The following is a 26,002-nucleotide window of genomic DNA, read 5'->3' as shown; positions in this document are numbered from 1 at the left end:
TGAAAGCAAAGTCTTTATCAATGCAATTTATTCTCAGAGAGATGCTTGATGTCCCTTTAGGATTAAAAGAATTGCATAATTGTGTTAAATCTCTACAAAAGACAAATCGCCAGGGCCGGATGGTCTACTACGAGCCATATCTTGAATTTGGGGGTCTAATCTGTCCTCTTTACATGCCGCTCCATGGAAACTCCATATAAACCATGTCAGGTAGTTTACGAGGAAATCAAATGGCAGCAATCAGCCTTCTCTTCCGTTTAAGAAATAGAAAGACTCATTGTTCCAGCCTTAGACCAATACACCTTATTTGCTGTTGGAAACTGTAGACCTATGCCAAAATTGCCCAATAACCCACTTCTCAGCCTCTTGTCTTATAATTTGCTGTTTTTCTCTTTAAGAGTAATAAAAAAATCTGATTTCTGTTTATGGAAGTCCGTCCGAGCACGACACTTTTGTGTCTCTTAGGCCAGATTCATACAGAATTGTTATGACAAGTGAACGAGGGTACAAGCAAGGAAGGATCCGTGTCTGGAACAGAACGCATCCTGTCAAGCTCCGTAGTACATACGGTAACCAGGGTAACTGATGGAGATCTCGCGTGATCTTGAGCTGTCGAGGGGTTGATGAGGAAAAGTGGAAAATCAAATGATTGATGCCTTTGTAAACGGCTAGCTAGCTATGTTTCGGCCAACGTTCACCAAGTATTATAGCAAAACGTATCAAAAACGCAGGGTTGCAATTTACAGCTTACATTTCACTCCGACGCGTGTGGTATAAGACGGCCTCGGGGCTTTAGTGCTACGGTTCAACATCTCGCTAGCTAATTTGGCTAGCAACGCTAACCTTAGCTGGCTAGCTTTGTTTACATCGAGTGCGCGCGTGGGATCTAATAACTAACGATATTTTGCTTTCTCAGCAGCAGCTCGTTATTATACCAGGCATCGACAATGAGACGGTTTTAGATGCTGAATAAGCTAGATAGCTTACACCGACTATCTTTCCTGCGAAACGTTTGATTGATTTCGTAAGCTAACGCTAGCTGGATAACCTTTTGATCATGGGTCGTTTGATCATTTAATTTGATGTTAGGGTAACGTTTGGGATAATGTGACTAACTAGGCAACCGAGGGTCTTGTCCACGCTAATAATAACTTTAATTGTGATCGGATAAAACGTTGGTGAAGAGTGACGTGAACGAACCGATGATGCTAACGTCAGCTAGCTACCTGTTAAGCTAACGTTTTGCGCGTTTAACGTTAGTGATAACGTTTCATCATGCTCGTTCTAGTTGATTATTTATTTATCTGTCTTCATTGACATAAACGGGTGACTGATTCTGCTCCGTGACTGGATTTAGCCACGCCAGTTTCTCTCCATCCACCCTGGGACCTGGCTCGCTCTGTCTCAGTGCTGGATTTTTCCCGGGCCTGGTCTCCCAGAGGCTACGGAGTACCGATATGAACCCCGTCAATGCAACCGCTCTGTACGTGTCCGCCAGTCGGGCCGTGCTGCAGTGTGACCCGCGGCAGCCCCAGACCTTTGCAGAGATGTACAAGCTACTGCCCTTCTTTCGACAGTCCCTCGCATGCCTTGTCTGTGGTAAGCATACATTCATTCACTGCCATGCTTTTTGTCCATCTGGTTAAATGATTATCATGGATTTATACCGCCAGCCACTTTGTCATAACTAAGGTAAACTCATGTTTCATACTATACACATTGACATATGTGTCAAGTCAGTACAACGGTGTATGTCCGTTGACGCGATTTGACATGATGTTCAGTACCGTGGTCTCCTTGGCAACCGAGGCTGAGCAGCAGCTGGCCTCCTGTTGTTGTTCACTCTCCTGACGAGAAGACAGATGACTCTCCTGTCGTACCTGCTGCAGAGACATGTGTATCCTACTTATTCACTTAACTCAGCGAGTTGAATATTGACACAGAGCTTGCAGTGTATCTGGCAATATTGATAGCTGTCTCTTCAGAGGCAAGTGTAGTCATCAGTTTGAAGTGACCCAGGGATGAGACAGTTATGGTTCCAGTCAGGTGGAGCAGAACTGGCAGCCAATAAATTGTGCCACATAGCTAACCTGCTAACCTGACAGTGGATGAACAGATGGATTAACAGCTTTCTCTTGTTTTTGTCTCAGGTAAACTGCTCCAGGACCCCATTGCCCCCACAAATTCAGAGTGTCAGCATTATGTTTGCTTGGGCTGTAAAGGCCAGAAGATGCAGATGAAGCCAGCATGCAGCTGGTGTAAGGACTATGCCTGCTTTCAGGAGAACAAACAGCTCTCCTTACTGGTTCAGTGCTATAGGAGGCTCTGCCTGTATGTTACTCATTCCGCATTGCTGCAGCCAATCAGCAGCCAGGTGGGAGGGTCTCCAGAGGTTTTGGCCTTGCTAGAAGAGGTGCTAATGTCACACCAAGAGGAGATGGAGACAGAGATAGAGGAGCCAAGCCCAGCAGAGGAGGAGGTGAACCCCTCTGCCCCAGAGTCCCTCACCCCCACAGAAGCACCACCTGTTCCTGCAGAACTGTCAGCCGATCCCCAGAGGTCTTCCTCTAACCCCCCCTGTTCCAACGGACCGCAGGAATGCAATGGAACGGCGATGCTGGACGACCTGGCTCCCTCTTCCCCAGAGCTGGAGGTATGTGAGCTGGTAGAGGATCAGCCACATGCGGGTCTCTCTGTGTCCGATGCTGGTTGTGGTGGACTGGAACTGAGTCTAGCCTCCGGACCTTTAGCCCCAACTCCAGGCACTGTGTGCTCACTCAGGGATGGGGAATCTAGCAGCAGGGAGCTGGAGGAGGGGGAGGTGTTGCTCCTCAGCGTGGAGGAGGTGTTACAGACTTTGGATCCCCTCCAGCCCAGTAGAGACTCTCCTCACACACAGCCAGACAGGACGCACACTCACACACACATACCCACGGACAGAGCACACACTCAAATGTACATACAGCTTGACACGGCACACAACTACACTCAGATTCAGACAGACAGGACTAACACAGTCGCAAGCCATGGTGCTCACATACACACATCCTGCTTCGATCCTCCTCCAGCCCCTAAGCCCCCACCAGTCCGCCTTAACCGCAAGCGATCTCGTTCAGAGAGCGACAGGGAAAGGGTGAAACCCCTCCCCATCGCCTCCATCCTGCAGGGCTCCACCTCACATTTACACACTCCTACCCCCTTTAACACACTGCACACACAACCGCCCACACCCTCCTCAACTGTACCAGCACACACATACTCAACCCTCTCCAATGGGGCACCTCCAAAGCCCAGCCGCCCTGCGCCCAACCACAGTAAGGGAGCCAGGAAGCACGTAGACCAGGGTCTCAAGAAGCCCCATGCCAAGGCCCGCAGTGGAGGCTCCAAGACCAAGGACCGCAGCAAAGACCAGCGGCTGCTGTCCGGCTGCCTGGTGCCCCCCACGCCTGCCAAGCCCCCATATAAGAAGCCTGTGGAGAAGAAGGGCTGCAAGTGTGGCAGGGCTACCCAGAACCCCTCTGTGCTGACCTGCCGGGGGCAGCGCTGCCCCTGCTACTCCAACCGCAAGGTGAGACCCGAGACCTTAAAGCCCATCATACACTAGAAGCATTATGAAGCAATGCAAATGGGCAATTTTGTCAATTTTTGTCAGTAGTAAATATATATATGGTCCGTAGAGTCCACTGTTATCACAATGATTTCACTGTATTTGCCAAAAATACTAAAATCACTACTGAAGGCAGGATTTCCCGACTACATTTTCTCAAAAAACATGCCCAAGTATCTTAGCCCACCATCACATACCTGCTGTCTGATAAATTGACTGTAGTCATGCACTACCATGCAATGCACCAGTTCATTAGTCCTAACTTTAATCTTAAAGTGACTTGTGATGAAATCAAATGTATTTTGCATTGTAAGAGCTGTGACATTAGCGCAAAGCAAACAGTTTTGAATAAAACTTCAGTTTCCTCGATTGAATCTGATTGGTTACTGGTGTCGTTCCCAGGCGTGCTTGGATTGTATCTGCCGTGGGTGCCAGAACTCCTACATGGCAAATGGTGAGAAGAAGTTGGAGGCCTTCGCTGTACCAGAGAAAGCCTTGGAGCAGACACGGCTTACACTTGGCATCAACCTCACCAGCATCACGGCAGCCGCAGCCCTCCGCAACCCGGCAACCACCAGCATCCACGGTAACACCCTCCTCAATGTTGCCACTGCAACAGGAGCCCCCGTGGCCACGGCCTTCCTGTCCCCAAGCCCCCCACAAGAACCCACCTATGAGGACAGCCTGGAGCTGCTGATTGGATGAGAGGCTGGGACTCCTGATCCCCTGATTGGGGGATGATACAGACAGCTTGGTGCTGGTTGAATGTGACAACTGATCAGTGTGTCTGTCAAATGACCTGTACCTCTCTTCCAGAAGAGAGGCAATCTAAGGCAGCTATGGGTCTGTCCTGTTCTGTTGTAATCTGCCCTGGTCTGTGTTGGAGAATGCTGAGTAGTATGACTAGCATGGGCGTGCCAAAGCCTCCTGTATTGTGCCTGGGTGCTGGTGTGTGTTGTTGCCTGTCTGTAGTAAAACACATGAAATTGGTTCCCAGGCTGTTCTGTATTTCAGAGGTGCTTCTTGTTTATAGACTACACACATGAGAGGCAATAGGAACCCACTCCAGATTTTGTGTTTGTTAGTGTGAGTGCACGATTATGGATGTGTGTGTGTTTGTATGTATGTATGTATGTATGTATGTATGTATGTAAGTTTTGGATAATATTTGGTGCGTAATGAAGACAATATCTGCATCATCATATCTCAGTCAACTGTCATAGCGTTCTCCATCATTTAAGTATTATTCCATGTATGTTTTGATTAAGAAGTGCATTGTTATCAGGAAGATCCTTACTAATCCTTAATCTTGTATGTACTCACACTTTTATTGTGAATGAATCTCATGACTAATCTGTGGAGATCTGTATCAGACCAGACTGTATGCCTTCTCTCTCTCTCTCTCTCTCTCTCTCTCTCTCTCTCTCTCTCTATATATATCTAGATATATATATATATATATATATTTCTCTCTCTCTCTCTTTTGGGCTCTCACTCACTCAATCCAAGTACTGTCAACAGCTAATGAATTGTCTTAATGAACTTGACTGATGCAGGCGCTGTATAGGCCACGTGATAATGTCAGAGCACTTGACTGGCTCCGCAGTTTGTGTGTGTGTGTGTGGGCCTGCTAGGATTTACTGTAATGTCAGTTGGGGGGGTGGATGGTGGGATATAAGCACTTAGTCTGATTGATTGGCCAAATCACCACAGGAACCTTTCTTGGTTACCATAGCAATAGCAGCACCACGGGCTGAACCCATAGCAAGGAGCCTTCCAACTCTCGTGCACACACACACAGTTGTTTACAGTATTGCCATTTATAGTCTATAATTGTCGGTCTTCAAAAATACTACACCGTTATGTTTTGCTTATGGGATTGTATGTGACAGTGTATATGTGTGTGTGTGTGTGGATAAACTGAAGCCATAGGTTGTCATTATCAAGACAAAATATCCTCTGCGTGTCCAGTTTTTCCCCAGTTGTAGTGTCCCAACTGATCAGAGACCAACTCGGAGACTATTTTTGATACTGAGTGTTTGAGATTTGGCACCATGTTTTCTTTTGGATGTCTGTGTTTTGGTTAAAGCACCTTGAAGCCCTTGTATAACTCAAGAGGGTGTGTATTGTCCATGTTTGTGTTTACTGTCTCAGCTGTATCTACAACATGTTTGTCAGTCCTGTCACGGCGACCAAAAACAGATTGGAGGACAGAGGACTGACCAAACAAACACCTTGCCTCTCCATTCATAGACCAGGAAGTAGTGGGTGGATTTACGGTATGATTAGCAAATACGATCTACCTGCCTGTCTGTGTGTGTGTGTGTGTGTGTGTGTGTGTGTGTGAATCAGTATGTATTTCTTTTGGGCATTACTTGAACCCTAATTAGTTTTTGGTATTGTTTTTTTTTATGTAAAAACTAAGCTCCTTGTTTCAGGAGAGACTTGTTATTGCTGAAACGTTCACTGCCACAATATGGAAACATGTAATACAACATGAATTAAATGATAGTTTTTTACTTTTTCAGTTATGTGTCTTTTTGTGTATTGGGATATCTGACTTCATGTTTCTTTAAGTGGCTGGTGGGCACACAGTTTAGACACAGTTTGGCTCAACACCAGCTGCAGTTGAGTTACATTTATTTCAAATTATTAACCATTACCAAGCAAATTGATAGATAGTTGTGATTGTAGTAGATAGGATTCATTCCTGTGCAGGTTGGGAAAAATGGAAAATTAAATGTGGTGATTTACAGATCATAAAGTTTTGGAATTGCACAAAGTCAAGAAAAATGTGGAAAAATATTGGACTACCCATTTTATATCGCTGTACACCGACATAATGATTCAATGAGGAATAATCCTGAGAGGATTCTGAAAAATAAGCGGTAGAGTGTGTGGTGTAGCCGGCCATTTTGCCTAGCCATCATTTCCATTCATCATAGTGAACTCCAACCAAAATCGTCAATATATTAAGGCCTGGAAATAGTAAGTAATTTTGAAACTGAATCTGTGCACTGTACTAAAAAAAATCAGGCCTGGTATCCAATAAGTATCTCTGTATAGAAATATACATTTGTGTTTACCTCCCAAATACCAACAGCACATAATAAATTCATACTCATTCTCTGCTCACTCATAGTAGATCAGTGCTTCTATTTAAAGCTGTCATGATGTCTATAAAACAACACATTCAAGACATTGCACAAAGAGGAAATTCAACCAAAAGTGCTGTAAACATGAACATAAAGAAGCTCGATTCACATTATCTGGACACATAGACAGTCCTGATAAAATCTTGTCTTGTGGCACTTTTTTGATACAAGCTTTTGATAAGAAAAAGAGGCGTTAAGTGTCATGTGTCCAACACCAGTCTTTTCCTGGGGGCGGCAACTTAACTGTTGACTGTTCAGACCCCCTGCAGGCCAAACAGCTCACCCTGAGACTCAATACCAGTCATTCACACATCACTGCATAACACTTAATCTGCATGTACTGCATTCCATCCATGCCTCGTAGTCTGAATCCACCGCAATAATCATGTTCGCTCCATCATATATTCTTGAAAGCAGATATTTCGATTGTGATGTCTCCCATACAGAATTCATATCCTGTGTGAGGTTAAAGTGACCAATTAATTGACTTAACTGGAGTAAATACACACCAACTGGCTCATCTTCCTCACCACGTTGGGTGACAGTGAGTCTGCTACTGCAGCTCAGTTCGGTCATGTCTCTATGGTCCTGAAGAAGTTCCTTTCCACCCCTCACAGTCCCATATGTCCCCTCCAGCCCCGCCCCCACAGGGATGGGTCGAGCACGTTATCAAGCAAACCCCTGACCTTAGGGTCTCCCTCTCTGTCAATGTCCATTTCCAGTCAGGCGCCAGCCCAGGACACCTCTACCCGAGGTTCTCCCTTTAGCCCACCAGGAAGGCCCCGAAGTAGCTGGCCCTCCCATCCATCTCCATGGTGCTGGCGTTGCTAACGGTGATGAAGAGGCGGTCGGCGGGCTGCAGGTGGGCGGTGCCGGCCTGGTGCAGGGAGAAGAGGCCCGGCTCCTGACCCCGAGGCCAGCAGGTGCTCCGAGATGACTTCATCAGCAGGATGGGCACCGGGTAAGAACTCATCTACGGGCCAGACCACAACACCAACCTGATCAAAACTTCATCATCAAGGCAGTACATTGGATGCGCATTTGAAGATGAACTGATAAATCCTAATTGTGAATGCATCACTTCCCCCCAGAAAGACGCCTCACCTTCTTGTAGATGTACTGGACAAGCTGTGCTCCCTCCTCCTCCCTCGTCTCTCCCTCTGTCTCGCCCTCTGTCTCTCCGGTGGAGGGGAGTCTGAAGTAGGTCTGGGCGTAGATGTAGTAGAGGCCGGCCCGGGGCACCAGCAGCTCCCCTCCCCTCAGCTCCATGTTCTGCAGGAAGGACAGCCCCCTCTGGCCCTCCCACGCGGCGATACGCTCACCCAGATACCCCCTGCTGCTCCGCGAACCTGCACCGGCACATGAACACGTATAAACACACGCACAATCAAAAACATGCACACACACACAGAGGAAGTTAAGGCCATTCAGTCTGATGCAAGCTAAGACATTTGAGATTACAGGGCGGAGTATGTTATTGAGTTTTAACTATAAACTATGGCTAGTTTAGACTGGAGCTGCCCAGATACAAAGCCAAAGAGCTGTCTGTCAAAAACAGCGCTTGCTTATTTGATAGAAAGCCAAAAATGTGTCAATGTTAGACAATGCTCAGTGCTATTCAAATTAAATACAAATGTTAAAGAAACTTTCAGTCTGTATAATGCTTACAGATGTGTTCACAGACCAGCAGTTGCCCAACAAGGGCCTTTTCAATACAGCAAAATAGTACCAAAGATTCAGCTGCATGTGGTGCAGTCAGAGAAATCTATATTTCTTTCTGCAATGCTTTCAAGTTCAGTGACATCACCCTCGTGTTAAACAGCATCAAAAGGGACAGATGAGATCCAGCCATCCAGAGAGATGGGTGTGTGTGGAAAGAGAGAGAGAGAAAGACTGACCAACTGGAGCAACTTCCCAGACACACAAGACCCACAAAAAAAATTCCCAAACGACAACCAAATTCATAAAGAGAATAAAACCAGATGTATTTGAAACTGGCTTGAAGAAATCAAAATAAACCTTAAACTCAGCTGCTAGAAAATCTCTGGAAAAAATCACAATACAGCAGAATACCTCGTCTCAGTAAAAAACATACATAGAAAATACTTAAAAGAATAATCTGCAAATAAATGTCTGTGATTATCACCAAAATATGCCCTTTTCACATCGTCATGGTAACAGCTTCTGCATTGAGAAACAGGTGCATTACAACTTCATGTTGCCAGTTATGGCCTTCACTAAATCGCTCCAGAACCTGCCCAAAAGTAACATTGGTGAAGTACAAAGACTTGCTGACCTGTTTTCAAGTTATTCACCTAAAGTTCCCTCTTCGATTATGAAGGTGAGTTTTAGCTTCAGTTTCTCCTCGTCTGCTGTCATGTCTTGGAAGTCATCACCTCATTTGCATAACATTATTACATTATGTATCTAGTGCTAGTGACCATTACAATTTTGTTGTTTTGTTGTCTTTTGTTGGATTGGTTGGTCAATAAATCACAAAAAGAAAGTTACCACAGAAAGCTGTGATGCACCGGTTTCTCAACATGAAAGCTGTTACCATGACGACATGAAAGGGGCCTATTTGCTTGTGGATTATCACCTTAACAAAGCACACCACGACAGAGACCATAACTTGGCAACTGAAAAATGTCGTCATAAAATTCATGGCAAGAAAGACATAAACATCTTTGTAGTCAAATCATCACTGCAGTCAGAATAAGATGAGATGCTATTTCTTCCCTATCAGAAGCGTGTATTTCCCCAAATTTGGTGATAGAATCAAGAGCCTTCAAGCCCTGATAAACAAAGAAAATATGGAAATTGCATTAGGTGAGGACGGCCATACAGCTGATACTGCTACAAATTGTGTGTATTCATGTTCAATTTCCGGACTAAGAGTAACCGAGACACTGAGCAGCTGCTTCTGGCTACTGCAGGGTGTGAGAGGAACAAACTGGCTGCACATCTGCGCGTCCCGGCAGACACACACTGCAGGTATGAAGACTTTGCTGAATCTGAGAAGCCTCCGGGCCTCGAAGCACATTCCTCACCTCTGTCCCTCTCTGAGCTCAACTGGCTGGTTAGGTTTGAGAGAAGCAACACGGCGCTAACTTCACCTGGCCGGCTTCACACACCCAGCGCTTTGAGATCCTGGTGTTCGAGGCGTGTGAATCGGTGTCATGACAATCACAGTTCCTGTAGTTGTAGGCGTCGATCATGGTTTCCAGGACAAAAGATAGCATTTCTACCAGAAGAGGACTGAATATAAGCGACTTTTTCAACTTGCAGGACTTATTGGGAGGGGCGTGGGTGCTGCCTACCCCATTTACTGTAGATCCTTTTGTAGACTGCACAAAAAGATTAGACAGTAATCAATACTGCCTGATCTTAAAGTTGAAAGAGGATACCAGAGCGCGTCCTCGCTTTATACTCCAAAAAAAAAAAGTGCTGACTGGAGTTTGAAAGAGAGTGTTCTGAAGAAAAGAAAGCCAGTGCACTCTTTCATGTACTGAAGTTACAGTAAAAAAGCCTCTACAGCTATGGCTGCCCTGCATGTTTTGGCAAACCGAAAATGTTTGTGATGCTCACCCTCTGCCGCTGGAGGCTCTCTGGAGGAGGCGATGCCAGTCACATGGGCAGCAACTTTAGGAAGAGGCACGCCGCGGACCTCAGGGGTCAGGATAGGTAGCACTCCTGTCAACTTATCTGTTAAAGCATAGATGGATGGATAGATAGATAGATTAGAGAGAAGGAGAAACTGAGATACTAAGAAACACATGCCCATTTCTGACATTTTTAGAGGAAAAAGTCATACAGTCACTTAGGCCTATTACTGATAATTGGTATAATCAATGCAGCCATTGTTCTTACTTCTCATAGCTGTGGACATCTCCTTCTGGAACCTGTCGGCCATCATCTGAAGAGAGAGAGAGAGAGAGAGAGAGAGAGAGAGAGAGAGAGAGAGAGAGAGAAAGAGAGAGGAAGAGAGAGTGAGAGAGAGTGAACGGCCTGGCAGGTGACAGTACATTCTCTATGCAGCTGAAGTTACTTTGCCTTTTGGGTAAATATCACTTCACAAATTCTCAGGAAATTCAGCACTGAAATGTGCTCACAGTATCAAACTGTTCTGAAATGAAATCAAGCATTTTTATGAATCCTATTGAGACCAACTAATGTTAACACACATAAAACATCACTTATTTATTCTATTAGAAACGGTTGTCAGAACATCGAACAATATAAAATAGCAACAATACTGAAGAAGTCAACAGTAAACATGTCACCCCCCACAAATGATGCATTTTCTGTCACTTTGTGTTGACCTTACATCAAAATACAATGAGTGGTGTTTGAGATATCACATGTGACATATGGACGAACAAATTAATGAATGGTGGAGTGCCTCCGTTGAGTTAATAAGTGTATTTTTTTGAAAATGCTGGAACGCAATGGTGAGATGCATCATTCCCCCAGGTTTCATTAAAATCTGGTCATTGCGTCTGAGATATCACGCATGATATATAGACAAATTAACGAACGGCCAAATAAACAAATGGCTGAACGAACAAGGATTAAATAAATGAAATTCAAATAAAACAAAAACCTTCTCTATGCGGTAGTGGAGCTGCTGCGTGACTTGCCAGCAGGGGTCGCTCTTCTTGTCCTGCTCTGCTGCATCTTTGAACCCGGAGCGCAGGTTTGTGTTCATCAGACAGGACACGCTGCTCCGGGAAAAACTCTCCTGCATCTGACAATACGCAAGAAGAAAGAGAAGAAGTTATTAAAAAAAAAAAAAAAAACAACTAAAAACACAAAGTAACAAGCTAGAGAGGCTGTGCTTTACTGTGATTTTTATGTGACTTCAATGACTTTACTGTGACTTTAATAATGTGAAGTGAGTGGAAACCTTTTTAGCCATTTTTAGCCACTAAAGCATCAAGTCATCAATCTTTTTTGTATTTTATCTTTTATTGTTTAAACTAGAATAGTGAAATGATAATTAAATACAAATACGTGCTATTTTTCCTCCAAGCAATATAGTGCTTTAACAGTGGTTGCTAGGCAACACACAGTACCAGTAGAGTGGTGACTTTCAGTTAGCGCATTAATATTAACTGTGATGCGGTCACAGGTGTGCGGTTTATCGGGTGTTTTACAATGTGACTCAGCCAATCAGAGCTCAGGACCGGACCTATCAGCTTTATAAAGATGTTTTAGTGCCTTTGCCTTCCTGTGATAATGTCTGTAGAAGTCTGAAATGTGCTGTTTAGGCTGCTACAACCCCTGACTCCTAACTAGTCTGATTTCCTGCTATTGTTTTAAGTTGCCTACTATTCCAACTTTCTCCTATCTTATCCTATCATATTGTCCGGCGTTATAATGACCGAAATTCCTGGAGAGTTGGGACTTGCACCCCTCATTAGCAATGCCATAACTCCAACATCTCTATAACGACTCTCTAATGGCTAAAATATTATTCCTATAATATTTTTTATAGGAACTTATAGGGTTTCCATGGCATTCATTAGTGTGTTGACCTTATCGCACTTTATGGTATTAGGCTATTTATCTCCTATGGTATCACTATTCCTATAATATTCCAATTGGAACTCGTTAGTATCTGAGGTACTCAACAGTGAATTTATACTGTCCATATTATAGCTCTACATAGGTATTGTATCTCCCATAATATTGCACTTGTACTTGGGGGACTTGTACATTTGCTATGACATCTGTATAAATGTACTGCCATGGTTTTAGATCACTACAGATTAGTTTATAGCTCTTTTTCGTAAGGGAAGTTGTATTCCTCATCAAGACAAAAGTGTATTCCGGGTCAAAAGTCGCCTTTCCCAGCTAATTTGACCTATTTCTCCACTGCTTCACAAATGCAGGATTAAGGGCAAGACGAAGGCATTTCTTACCGTGTTCAGGACTTTGTTGAAGTACATAAAGCTGACGGCCACCGCGATGGTCTGCAGGAGGATTGCTGCCAGTATGATGAGCCCCAGACACTGCAGAGAAATGGAGATGGCCATTATCAGTGTCTGTATACACACACGATCAACCCCGAAAACTGGCAAAACACTTCCAGAGGTTCAGCAGACAGGACAAGTCAGCTCAAGCTCTGCTGCATGTCTGCTTGGGAAAGAGCAGAAAAAAGTTCAACAGTTTGTAGGTAGGTGGAGCAGAGGGGAGGTATGGAGCGAGAGCAGCCTCAAGATGTCACTGTTATTAGATAGAAGTGAGCAGGGAGCTTATGCTGCACATGCAACTTTATGCTGCCTTCGGGTGCTGTCGGAAATATGGGAACTACAAGTTGAGCGCGTATGAACGACCTAACAAAGTGGTAAAATATGACTGGGAAAGTCGAAGTGGTCTATCCCTGCGTTCATGTGCTGTCTGAAATACCGTAATTACCAGCTGAGCGTACATCAACGACCCAAAAAAGTTGTAAATCCCACTGGGAAAGTAGACATTTTCTGTAAGGCCCGAATTAACGTGATGTGAAATTTTGGGAGAGGATTTTGGGAAGCCATGTCAACAACTGATAGTAACAAATTAGACTTCTGTGTTGCATCCCATGTAAATAACTAGTATTGTTGTATGTTTATTTTTTTCTCTTTTTTTTCTCACCTTGTCTGACTTTGTAGTTGTCACACATTTTAGTTTTTAGTAAATTAAGACATCATTTACTTGCCTGATTTGGATTTTCTCCTCTTCTCCTCATTTTGCCACAGCAGCACAAAGTATCTCTGTGCCGTTTGATTCGTAAAGTAGCCTAAACATCACTCTAATAAATTACTACTAAAACTAAAACTAAAACATCAACAACTATCTCCGTCTTGCTTGATTTCTAAAATAAAACAGCAGCCTCCAAAAAATCTATGCTTTTTATAACAAGGTCCGTTTTATCATTATTTCAGACCAGTTGATTGTGCGACAAGTCATATTTACGACAAAAGAAGTAGGAGTTTATGTGGAGCACCTGAAGGCAGCATCAGGCCCACACTGTGTGAAGGTTACAGTGTCAGTACAGTGCAAGTGGCAGATTATCAGCATCAGAAAGAAAGATGAAGAAAGGCCATTTTTTGCTCTCTTTCCTGACATTGTGTGGAGATCTAAAAAGCAAGTTAGTGACTTAGTGCCAAATGACTGACCATTGTTAGAGCTTCAGTGTGGCCCTAAGTAGTATTTGTCACGGGGGAGTCATTCAATCTGCAAAATTTAACCTTGAGTGATTCTTAGGGGTTCCTGTGCTTTCATTCGCTCACCTCTCACCTCCCTCCATTGTCAGCATGAGGAAATGAGAGTGGAGCTGAAGGGAGTTCTCAGCTCCTGGATATTGATGACCCTCCTAACAATCAAGACCTGCGCTGTGGTATGCTCACACACACACACACACACATGCACAATACATTTCACAGCAGGTTCACACAGTTTTGTGAAGAATAGAGCCGGTTAGTGCCAAATTAATCCGAGTCTGTACTCTAAAAAAGCATAATCAAGCATACTGATAAAATTGTGTAATAGCTGAGGAACAGAAGTATTAGGTTGTTTCCCTCACTGATTGAAATCTCCAGTGACGGATGGGAAAGTGATAAGAGGTTCCTGTGTTTGCCCTAAGTGAGTCAATTCCCAGGCTTGTCAAGAGAGAAGGAGGGGAAGAGGTTGGTGATATCTGAAGACTGTGTGGCCTCAGGCGGGGAAGATGACACCCTGAGAGAAATGCCTGTCTACAGTCCCATGGCTGAGAGAATGTGTGTGTGTGTGAGTGTGTGTGAGAGAGAGAGAGAGAGAGAGGGGAGAGAGGGGAGAGAGGGGAGAGAGGGGAGAGAGAGGGGGGGGGGTGTCCAGCATGCAAAGATGGCATCAAACCCACCCACCTAAATCCACAATCACCTGAAACTATTTTGACATTTTCATCTCTCTCTTTCCTCTTTCTTTTTTTTTATTCCTTCCTGTCATAGAGCCCACTAGGTTCAGTCAGCCAGTGACCTTTGACCTCTGTGAGAGGCTCCACATGCAGCAGGCCCTGACTGGCTTTGATCCACTGGCCTTTGTGCCTGTGTTTTCACTGCGTTTCACGGCTTATAAGTTTTACTGCAACAACTGTGAAATACTGTGTGTCAGTAACATATTTTAATGCCCAAAGCACCTTAATAAATTCTCTGTCTCTCCACAACGACATCAGCATTGTGAAACTGTTAGACACAGCGACCCGGAATGAGTTTTTTTTTTTCCAAACCCTAAACCTGAAATCAGTTACAACACAATTGGAAACAGGAATGCATCAACACAACGGCGTGTCTGGCATTGAGAGGAGTTTCCCCTGAAGCAAAGAGCTTAAATAATACCCAGAAGACACATAATGGATTTGAGGGATGGCTGGAGCTCCATCCACCCCTCTTCTCTCTCCTCCACTCCCCTCTCCCTCCCCTGGGGCTTCTCCTCCCAACGTTCCTCTTGATAAAGTCATGGAATCTCCCTAAATTCCCGCCTGCGCACTACAGCTGCTCATTGTCTCATTTATATAATTGAGACTAGTGCCCAAAAATGCTGCAACAGCACAATGCACGCGAAACGTTGCCTATGACTTAAAGTCTGGCAACAATGAGCAGTGTGTGTGTGTGTGTGCGTGTGTGTACATGTCTGTGTTTGTTAGTGTATCATTGGAAGGGTGTTTCCCCAGCAGGAAACCATTGTATGTCAGTGTAGGAGCAGAGCAATGGCTTAGCTTTAGACAGAGGGAGGCGTATTTTCCAAACAGCGATATCCGCAGCTTATTTTTTCACATTAGCCTGTGTGCTCCATCCAAGGCTCAGGGTGATCTTCAGGCCACCCAATACACACAAGTGTTACCACTTATCTGACAACTCCACATCTCTATCATCTATCATTGTAACCCTTATTTAACCAGGTAATTTGACTAAAAGCAGATAGTTATCTACATCAGTGGCCTGGGGCAGTAGTTGCAGGCAGAGGGAGGGTTACATATCCACACACACATACCTAGAATTATCTTTGTGTAAACAGAATGGTAAACAGCTGGTCCCCCACCCTCCATGCTGTCTTCGCCACTATCAAATTGTTTGTCCCCATAAGACCCCACCACCCCCCCTGAAATTTTTGTACAAATCGACTACTGCTGGGAGCCATTCAGTCCTGCCACAGTCTAACCTGCTGACCAGCTCCACTGGAAAAGGCTGGGGTTCTGTGCCTTGCTCAAGGGCACTTTGACGGTAGTTGCTGAGGCAACCTGGGAGGACTGGTTGTGTCTTGTGTGTGTGCTGGGATGGGACCACCATCCTTGTAAGCACCATGCTGTGGATGTGTGTGTGGGGGGGGAAACCTTTGGGAGAAGTGAGAAAAATTTAGCCAAAATTTGCATCCCCTAAAATGTGTTTCCCCTGGCATGTCTTATGGTCTTCACCTCGATTTCACACCGGGGAACAAAACAAAAAAAAATACAAAAAATCATTTCATTTTTTGTGGACTGTTTTCCCATCAGTGGCCTTTACTTTTCATTAAGTGAATTTCCCTGATAATAATTTCCTTTACAGTGGCAAAACAAAGACACACCGCCACAGAAACATATTTTTAGGGGATACACATTTTGGCACAACAGGCCCTTTCTGGATAGCCCTACTATTGAAAATGGACTTATTTAGGGGTAGAGTGTCGGTTTAAGGTTAGAAGTGAGGTTTAAAGTTAGCTTTAGGAAGGGAGGATTTAAATCAGTGGGGTATCCTCACAAATATAAGTAAGTAAAGTAAGTAACATGAATACAATTACCTATGGAAGAGGATTATGATTAGAATTGATCATGTGGCCCTAATCCTCTACTGTAACAACCAAATGTGTGTTAGTTCTAGACCATGAAAGTTTGATGCTGTTACCAGACCACCAGAGGGGAGTGTTGCATTCATTATAGCTGTTGACTCAGTTATTCACGCTCCATTGAAGCCCCCAGGTTAAAATCAGATGTCTGATTTTGAAAACTATTTAAAGTTGAAGCAGTTGTGAGAGCCTTTTGTCTAGTGAGCATAGTACAGTGCACATATGATTTATTCAGCAGAAACAACAGTGTTATTCATGCTTTACCACTACTTTTCTACTTGATGAGTGTGTGTGTTTAAGTCAGACCTGAAGGAGATGTCTCTGTTCTGAGATCGTTCCACGTATTTCCTCACCACGATATGATGTAAAGGTCCTGGTGCAGAACATCTCTCTCTCTCTCTCTTTCTCTCTCTGTGTGTGTGTGTGACTTTCTCCCTTTTCTCTTAATCTTTCCCTAACCTCCACCAGAAGGACAGGAAGACAAGAATAAAAAACGTTTTGCATCCCTGTGTCCATTTTGTTGTTTGGTGGTGTATTTTTCTTATAATTGGCCAAATGCAGACAGCATGATGTCACATCGAGGTATTTCCAGCGCAGCTACAACAGAGTTTAATAGGATAAAAAAAATCAGCTAAAACATCAACGGTAAATGTCTGGTTTTGGCGTCACTCCCTCAGAATCAAAGAACAAGTTTTAGACTCATCATTTTGCACCGACATTCAACAATCATACATGGATCCATACATAGGATACATGAAATCCATCATAGAAGAGGCAGAGATACCAATTTTTCCACCAACAGTAGCCTCAATAGCCCATAATGCACTGTAGCCACAAGACATGTATTTTGGGGAGCGACTCTCACTTTTCTCTGGCAGTGACAGCTATCACTATCGCTACTGCTCTCTCCCTACATGTAAAACCCAGTGTGAAGTTAGCTAGATATTGGATATTCAGTGGATATATCGTTTTTCCACCTTCAATAACTTGTAAAGCAAACAAGTAAAACCACATTGATTAATATATTTATGATTACTGGATGAGGAAGAACAATTTACAACTATTCAATATTTGAGAAAATATATCCACAGAATAGCCAATATCCCATATCAAGCTAACATTACTCTGGTCACTACAACCCACAGCTAAATGGAAAAGTCCTGTTCAGTGGGGGTTGTCAAAAGGCATTCTGGGAAATCACTAACTTGGCAGTTTGAGGGAAAGTGGGAACACCAAAAAAGTAAATTACAACCGTTCATAACAAAATAACTTCTGGAACGCATTGATCGTCACAGATTGATTATATATAACCTTTAAGCAGCAAACAAACAGGACAGATTACAAGTTCTGCATAATGAGTTTGACATGGTGGTTTTTATTGGTCCATTTATAGATCCATTGATACATCAGATCGGTGGGCGGAACAGAAAAGAAGCCTTATCCAGAGGAGATTTGTGTACCACATGACACTTTCAACGGATGTGCAAATTAACTTTTTAAATGGATTGAAATTCTAGGAACCCCTGCCAGTCATACGTTCAAAAACACCTTAAAGACAAATGTGCAAATGTGTGTCTAAAACCTTTAAAAAACACAATATTTTAGGACGGAATCAATATCTGTGGACATTTGAAATGCCTATGATGACTCTACAGCCAACGCTGACCATGTAGAGCAGGCATTGGTGAGAATAAAATGGAGAGAATAAAGTGGTTGCTGACAAGTGCACGAAACTTACATCTCATAATAAACAAAAAAACATAATCACATACATTGAATATACATAGAACCCAACAGATGTGAATCAGTGTAAAGTAGATTTGACTATGGATCGGGCTGTTCGTCCATCAAACACATCAAACATACACCACTGGTTGGACTTTGACAAAACTTTGAGGGATGATGCATCTTCACACTGTGTTCTAGTGTTTAAAAACACTGAGGGGTGCTAATTAAAGCTCAAAATTTTACGATTTTAAAGGCCCTAACTGCTACACCACTGGTCCGATTTTGATGAATCTTGGAGGGATGATGCATCTTGTTACTGATTGGCCCAGGAGGTGTCAGCATCATTCCTCGGGGACGACATGTTTCACTTGTTTTATCAGATGGGTGGGGTTTACCACACCTGGACAGTCCAGATAGTGCTAGGTGAGTTGTCAAACACAAAAATATATTATATGGATTTCAAATACTTTCCTGTAATTGTCTTAATTTGGCACTCATTGTATTGTCCTATGTGGCAAAGCCGCATGGGACATCTTGCTATAGGTACCAAAACAAATCATAGGATTTGCAAATGTTATTTGGCCCGTGTCTAGTGTGAACAGCACTCTTTTCTGGACACATTGCAAAACCAGGGAAAACACTGTTGAGGCTCACATGGCCTGGAATCACTGCATAAAATATGTTTCATATTCTTCATACCTGCATCAACACTGGTGATGCGCTGCTGTTTTGTGTATCATAATTACTGTATGCTAGAACATAACTTTAAAACAGTTTGAATCACTCTTGACAGGTACTACTGATTTGTTGGGTGCATCACATAATCACTGAACTCTGAAATAAGTGCTTAAAACATTGCTGAGGTACTGCTGATTTGTGGGGTGCATTGTGTAATAACTCCACTGTAACAAAAATGTTAAAACAATGTTAAAATATAGTGCTGAATTGCAGTTTCTAGCTGATAACTGCTCTACTCTAAAAATCAAGTTTAAAACCATTTAAAACTCTTGTGACGTACTGCTGCTGTGTCCGGGGTGTTGATATGAATGAGAGGTGCAGTAGTGGAATCACAGAAGCAGCTGGACAACTTATCCATTAGTGCAAAGGAGAGAGAGTGCAGCCACATGGGCAACATGAGAAGTGCCAATGCTGAGGGCCCATATGTGTCAAGTATTGCAAAATTGGAGCGCTGATCTGAGACCTGTTACCTCTTAAATCATGGTGAGGGTGGTCATGTGATCTGACCTGTTATCCCAGATCAGCGTTCCTATAGACAATGCGGCGAGGCAGGGTTAAGTGGAAATAGCTGGAACAAATATGCTAGCTCAGTTCACACTCGTAGATTCCCATCCATCCATGTATTCTTAAAATCACTGGTGAACTTTGATTTTGTGATTCCTCTGGGGTTTGTTGACTTAACATCTTTGTCTGTCTCCACTGTCAGCAGACTGTAAACTGCAAGAATTGCTAACTTTGTGATGCTAATGGGCATAAAGAGAGTTTTCTACTAAATTACATGTAACCTCTCAAGTACCCAGATGGCCTGTGTGTATCTTCAGGTACATATGGGCCCTGAGCTTCGTTTTTGATCTTAAATTTCAATACAAAGAGCAGCTGTACAAGCCCTTAGCATGTCTGTGATTGACAAATCAAAGGCTTGGGCATTTATACCAGTGTACACATAAAAACGGAACACACACACATGCATGCACACACACGTTTACTCACTTGCGTGCATGAACACGTACAAACCGTGGACTGTAAAGGCACACACAACCACACACACACACCCTTACAAGTTCTTCTGCAGCCAGCTGAAGTAACCCCTGAGCGCCCTCTTCCCCACTTTGAAGTGTGTCGGCCAGAATGAGAAGCTTATGCATCCGTGGAACCCGTCGTCATAGTGATCGTTGGTAACGGTGACACCCGCGTCCTGTAAGCGCCGCGCGTACATCAGGCCGTCATCCCGCAACACGTCGTACTCGCAGGTCAGGACGTACGCCCGCGGGCATTTACCCAAAACCTCCGGCCCGGCCAGCAGCGGCGCCGCACGCACGTCCAGCAGCCCCGGCACCTCCTTCACCACCCCCTGCGACCCGGTTTCCACGACGACAGGCTTGAAGTTCTTCCTGTATTTCGGAGGCAGCAGGACGGTCCAGTCTAGCCGCGCCCGCAGCTCGGGGGTGATGGCTGACTGGTGTAAGGAGCTGTGGTTGTTGGCTAACAGCAGGTGCAGCAGGGAGGGCTCAGCGTCGAGGTACTGGAGCCAGAACTGGACCATGAGGGTCCGGGAGAGGATGGGCATGGCTTGGTTCTCCAGATAGGAAGGGGTGTGGAAGTCCAGAGCCTGGAGCACCGGGTAGATCAACGCCTGGACGCTGAACTTCACACTCATACTCTCATCTGTGGAAATCTGGAGATACAGAGAGGAGGGTTAGTTTAAGTGTGTGCATTTGTTTTGTTTTTGTTAACCTTAATTGATCCGGGGAAGGTTGACTGAGCACCCCTTTTTAAAGGGGGGTGTCCTGGTGGCTCAGTTGGCAAAGGCACACAAGGGAACATCCTGGTTTCAAATCCGGCCTCGTCGCATGTCATCCCCACCTCTCCTTCTCCCAATCTTTCCCGCCTCTCTCTATTGTGGACTATCAAATAAAGCCAAAAAAGCCCAAAAATAATCTTTAAAAAAACAGAAGAAAGCGGGCAGTCCACTGTCCTTTAGTATTTATTTTTATTTTATTTTATTCTATTAGACTATTAGGCCGCTGCCACCCTGCCCTCCAGAATTTGTGAGTCTGTGTGCATGTGAGTCTCTGTGTGTTTAAATGGAAAGTGTAGGTGTGAAAATTTTCTCTGCAGCTCTGTGCCAAAAACACCTATCTCTTTGTACTCTCTATCTTCCACGCAGTAGAGGTTTAGCTGAATATTTTTTTGACATTCCTACAGTAGATGGTTTGTGTGTGTACCTGCTGTGCGACGGCGGCGGCCAGGTTTCCCCCGGCGCTGTCTCCTGACACCGCCACGCGCTCGGGGTCCACCGAGTATCGGGCCAGAGCCTCGGGGGACAGGAAGAACTTGGCAGCAGAGAGGCAGTCTAAATACGGCTCAGGAAAACGCACCTCCGGATACAGACGATACCTACACACACAACGGCTGCAGCTGTCAATTCAGTGGATGGTTTAAGATGCTTTGGAGTGCATGATTGTAGGGCTGCAACTAACAATTACTTTCATTGTCGATTAATCTGTCCATTATTTTCTCGATTAATCGATTAGTTGTTTGGTCTATAAAATGTCAGAAAATGGTGAAAAATGTCGATCAGTGTTTCCCAAAGCCCAAGATGACGTCCTCAAACGTCTTGTTTTGTCCACAACCCAAAGATATTCAGTTTACTGTCATAGAGGAGTAAAGAAACCAGAAAATTTTCACATTAAGAAGCTGGAATCATAGAATTTTGACTTATTTTTCTTAAAAAATTACTCAAACCGATTAATCGTTATCAAAATAGTTGGCGATTAATTTAATAGTTGACAACTAATCGATTAATCGTTGCAGCTCTACATGATTGTAAATGCACCTTGTACAGTATAAGATATAAAGATGTACACTACATTTGAATCTCTCTGTCAAGCTTACAAACATCAGTTGGTGGACAGATTTATGCAACGGCTATTGCACAGCCGGGGAAGCTGATTTCCTTTCCTATTTCTTTCTACTTCTTTTTTTTTTAATTTGTCATCCTTTGAAACGTATAGGTGTCTGTCCGTGTCTGAATCAGCAGATGAGTGTCGCAGCAGGAGAATGGAGACAAACTTACTCAACAGAGACCACCACAGCGTTAAGCTCATCGGACATCAACCGAGCGATCGCATCATATGACCCCTTCTCTGAGGTCGAGAGACAGAAAGAGAGAGAGAGAGACAGACAGAGAGACAGAATGAGAGAGAGAGAGAGAGAGAGAGAGTTAGAGGGAAGTCAAGATAAAGAAAGTGTTGTTGCATTATCCAGCTATTTGAGAATTTACCGCAGGGTAGGAATGTCTGCGTTAGAGACACCACACACACACACACACACACACACACACACACACACACACACACACACACACACACACACACACACACAAGGCAACATCATCTACATCCTTTACAGAAAAAAGTATTTGTCTTTCGTAACTAAATTTTAGAAAGAACATGAGAAAGAAAACAACTTAGCTGCCTACCCCACCACTTGTTGAATCTGAACATATCTAGTCTAAAACCATTAAATCACTACTGATGTGTACTCAGGGTATCGTATTAATGTTACCTTGAACTGAATTTAAGAATTTAAGACCAATTAAAAAAACAAAATAAAGAAACAAAGCTGACAAGAGCAGCTAAAGTAAGTTCTGACACGGACAACTAGAAATTAATTGTAAGGACGTTTTACCCTTAAAATAACTCTAAGACTAAGACCCAGAAGTAACACTCATGCTCACTGGCACTGCCGAGGGCCCAGCCTCCTCCATGGAAGTACATCACGGCCCTCCTCAGATGCCCCTCTCCTCCGGCCGGGGGCTCGTAAACGCGCACTGAGACGCCGTCGAAGGTGGTGTCGCTGACCCTCACCCCGGGCTTGACCCCCCAGCCAGAGTCAAACCCCACCACTGCCACCCCCACACCCTCGACGCCTTCTGTGGAGCTCCTGATCGACTGGATGTAATTGCCGAAGCCCAGCCACTGCTTCACAAAAGCCTGCAGAGAGAGAAGGGGTGGGAGGGTAAAAGACTAAAACACTATTACCCACTGCATGCTCAGTTGACTTTCCCTACATAAATAAATAAAGTTTAAAAAAAGTGTTTTGGAAGTGCAAACTAATGCTATTACTATGCTTATAAAGTCTTGCTGAAAATGAACTGAAGAAAGAGAGTGAGAGATGGGACAGAAAGAGAAACATATGCCCATTTGTGTAAACAAGGCATTTTAGGTAAAAGAGTGGAGAGGTGGGGAAAGAGAGAGAACTAGGAGGAATGTTGACAAAACACATCCAAGACGCGTGTTATTTTGAAATCTACACATTGACATGGTTTTATCTCAAAGGCTGGGAATGGGAGACACAATAACACGACAACCCGTCTCACCCAGTCACCTCTATCCTCCAGTACTGTTGCGTCTGCAGTGTGTCACTTTCGGTGCATTGATGTGTTTGTGTCTGTCTGCCCTCGTGCCCTGTCACCTCTCACTGACCCACAGCTAGGTTCAACCAAGGCCAGAGCACACAGCTGCTCGGCACAGTGGAGCATAAAACCAGCCAGCTATCCAACCAAAACCATGTCAGGCTCAAACACTTGTTTGTCACCAGTTTATTTAATAAAACACTTGTGAGCTGCTAAATGTTGAGCAGACTTTCTTGTTATGTTGAAAGGCTCCTGTAAAGAGATTTTGCATGTTTGTAAAAGCTCTCTGTCTTTGCTGAGGACAAACAAATCTATCAGCCAGCCAGCCAGCCAGCCGCCCTACCAGACAGTATGGCTGCCACACTACAAAAACTGTCATCTTAACAAGTTATTTTGTCTCATATTGTCTTAATTTTTTATTTTTCTAAAGCAGAAAAAACATCTACCAATGGGGTGAGATAATTCCACTTGATCCCAATGGAATTTCACTTATATTCAATTGAATATTCAAGAATCAAGTGTTGATATTTGAACAAGGCAGAGTAAGGCAGACTACTCCCTGAGCAGCAATAACGAGTCGAGGTGATTTGCACTGTAAACAAGCGGAATTATCTCACCCCTCTGACAAATTTTTCCATTTGCTTTCAGAAAATCTATATTTTAAGAAACAATAATAGATTAAATGACTCATTATGAAACATATTTTTTGCCGCCGACAAACCAGTCAGTAAGAGTGGCACAGTAACCTGCAACTTTCCTCAGCCAGTGCTGCAATAAGTAACTGATATCATTACCCTTCACCCATATAGTGCCACTTTCAACATGTAGGACAAGGGTGAAAGCCAAGAAGGGGACGTTTATTGTCCTCACACAGACTCACAGGCCCAGAAATGGAGAAGTAACTCCCTGCAGGCTGTCTCTCACCAGATTAGCACCATGACACTCTCAAAATAAAGCTATCAAATGAATGAAAAAGCCCTTTGACAAAGTTTGTACTGTGTTGCTCACCCCGCTGTAGATAATGAGTCTTAATCGATATGGGCGTGATAAGACTTCACCCCATCCAGTAAAAACAAGCACTGTAAAACACAAATAGCCTAAGTCCCTAAGAGTCCGTGATGCTGAGGTACATGACATGCTCCAGATTTCTGATTTCACTGCTCTGCATGTCTTATAGCTTAAGACCTGCTGTGAAAATACTCTAGTCCAAGTAAAGATCCACTGTAACACACTGTGATTACTCATTAGTTAGTTAGTTAGTCCAGTAACAAAGACATTGGTATGTTCATGTTGGCTAGTCCAGGGTTTGCATGAATAGACAAAGAGGGTTGTTAGCACTGTAGGTAGGTCAAAGTTCATGTCTTCACAGGCTAAGTGTGATAGTGTAGCGGTCAAGAGCCGTGTCCTTTATCAGCAGATATACATGCAACTAACCTATTTTATATGTTTGACCTAGACAAACTGTACAAGCTACTCTCAAGTTTAGACTTGGCTGATCTTGTATAACTAAGACAGGATTTTACATCTGACTTTCCAGTACTATAATGGTAAGCGGTGGTATTTACTGTGTGCAAAGGCACATTAGAGCCTCAGATTGATACAACAAAGAGCTACAGTATATTGAGAAGATTATAACTATACTACTACTACTACTAGTACTACTACTACCACCACCACTACTAGGCTACTCCTAGTACTACTACTACTGCTGCTATTGCAACTACTACCAATAGTACTACTGCTGATACTGCTTTACTACAAATGTTGCTACTACTAGGCCTACTAGTATTAGTACTAGCTACTGCTAATATATAATATAATAACAACAATTAACATTATTTCCTACTTATCTAAACACATTAGATCCTAATCCTAGGTGCAGATTAGATCATGAAATAGTCTGCAGTGTAGCACACCAGCTGCATCCACTTACTATCGAGATACACCTGTTTCTGTCCTGCTAAAGACAACACATTTCCCCCTCTTACCACTTGCATCGTTGCCCGGAATCCAGCATCCAGCAGCATCAACTTCCATGGTTCCTGGATGGCATCGGGCAACGGGGTGTAAATGTAATAAGCAACCGCCGCTGTCAGTAACAGTGTAACAACAACTGGCAGCAGCCTCATCTTAGTTGACACCTCAGGTTTTACAATATCTATGACCCATAGACGAGATCTGCGCACAGAAATGAATGGGAAGGCAGATTGTCAGTGCTAGTGGTTAGCTTGGAGTGGGAGGGCAATATCAACAGGGGGGGGGGCACACTTCCAATACGAATCTTCAAAATAAAACCCTTATCGACGAACTATGCTTCGTTTTAATAAGTAATCCAAAGTACAAAAGTAAAAAAAAAAAAAAAAAAAAACATTGGAAGGAATCTACTAGACGACAAATTAATGCAGTCGTTCTGTCTTCCCAAAATGTACTTTTCACCGCGTTGTAAAATACTCAACTCTGATTGGCCAATGAGGGCATGAATTTGAATTTCTGAATAACTGACCGCTGTTTCACATT

At 43.7% G+C, this 26,002-nt stretch overlaps 3 protein-coding genes across 3 annotated transcripts; 1 reads left to right on the top strand and 2 right to left on the bottom strand.

The window, feature by feature from the left end:
- Positions 1-635: 635 nt before the first annotated feature.
- LOC139656954 (E3 ubiquitin-protein ligase MSL2-like) lies at positions 636-6,088 on the top strand. The gene is made up of 3 exons (XM_071534606.1): positions 636-1,599; positions 2,151-3,568; positions 4,010-6,088. The coding sequence occupies exons 1-3, from the start codon at positions 1,458-1,460 to the stop codon at positions 4,310-4,312; spliced, it is 1,863 nt and encodes a 620-aa protein (XP_071390707.1). The 5' UTR covers positions 636-1,457; the 3' UTR covers positions 4,313-6,088.
- Positions 6,089-6,295: 207 nt separating this feature from the next.
- LOC139656956 (tumor necrosis factor ligand superfamily member 10-like) lies at positions 6,296-12,800 on the bottom strand. Its single transcript, XM_071534608.1, has 6 exons — positions 12,687-12,800; positions 11,366-11,509; positions 10,633-10,678; positions 10,351-10,467; positions 7,867-8,111; positions 6,296-7,735 (listed from the first exon to the last, which is right to left on the bottom strand). The coding sequence occupies exons 1-6, from the start codon at positions 12,798-12,800 to the stop codon at positions 7,526-7,528; spliced, it is 876 nt and encodes a 291-aa protein (XP_071390709.1). The 3' UTR covers positions 6,296-7,525.
- A 7,322-nt stretch (positions 12,801-20,122) lies between these two features.
- nceh1a (neutral cholesterol ester hydrolase 1a) lies at positions 20,123-25,614 on the bottom strand. Its single transcript, XM_071534607.1, has 5 exons — positions 25,474-25,614; positions 22,808-23,063; positions 22,145-22,214; positions 21,294-21,465; positions 20,123-20,743 (listed from the first exon to the last, which is right to left on the bottom strand). Exons 1-5 carry the CDS (start codon positions 25,612-25,614, stop codon positions 20,123-20,125), a joined length of 1,260 nt encoding a protein of 419 aa, XP_071390708.1.
- Between the last annotated feature and the right edge of the window lie 388 nt (positions 25,615-26,002).

The sequence above is a fragment of the Centroberyx affinis genome, unplaced genomic scaffold (genome assembly GCF_046629955.1).
Source record: "Centroberyx affinis isolate AG114_WGS23_722 - 3 ecotype Tasmania unplaced genomic scaffold, CSIRO-AGI_Caff_v1 ptg002588l_1, whole genome shotgun sequence".
NCBI classification, from domain to species: Eukaryota; Metazoa; Chordata; class Actinopteri; order Beryciformes; family Berycidae; genus Centroberyx; species Centroberyx affinis.
This window is presented reverse-complemented; position numbering and strand designations above follow the sequence as displayed.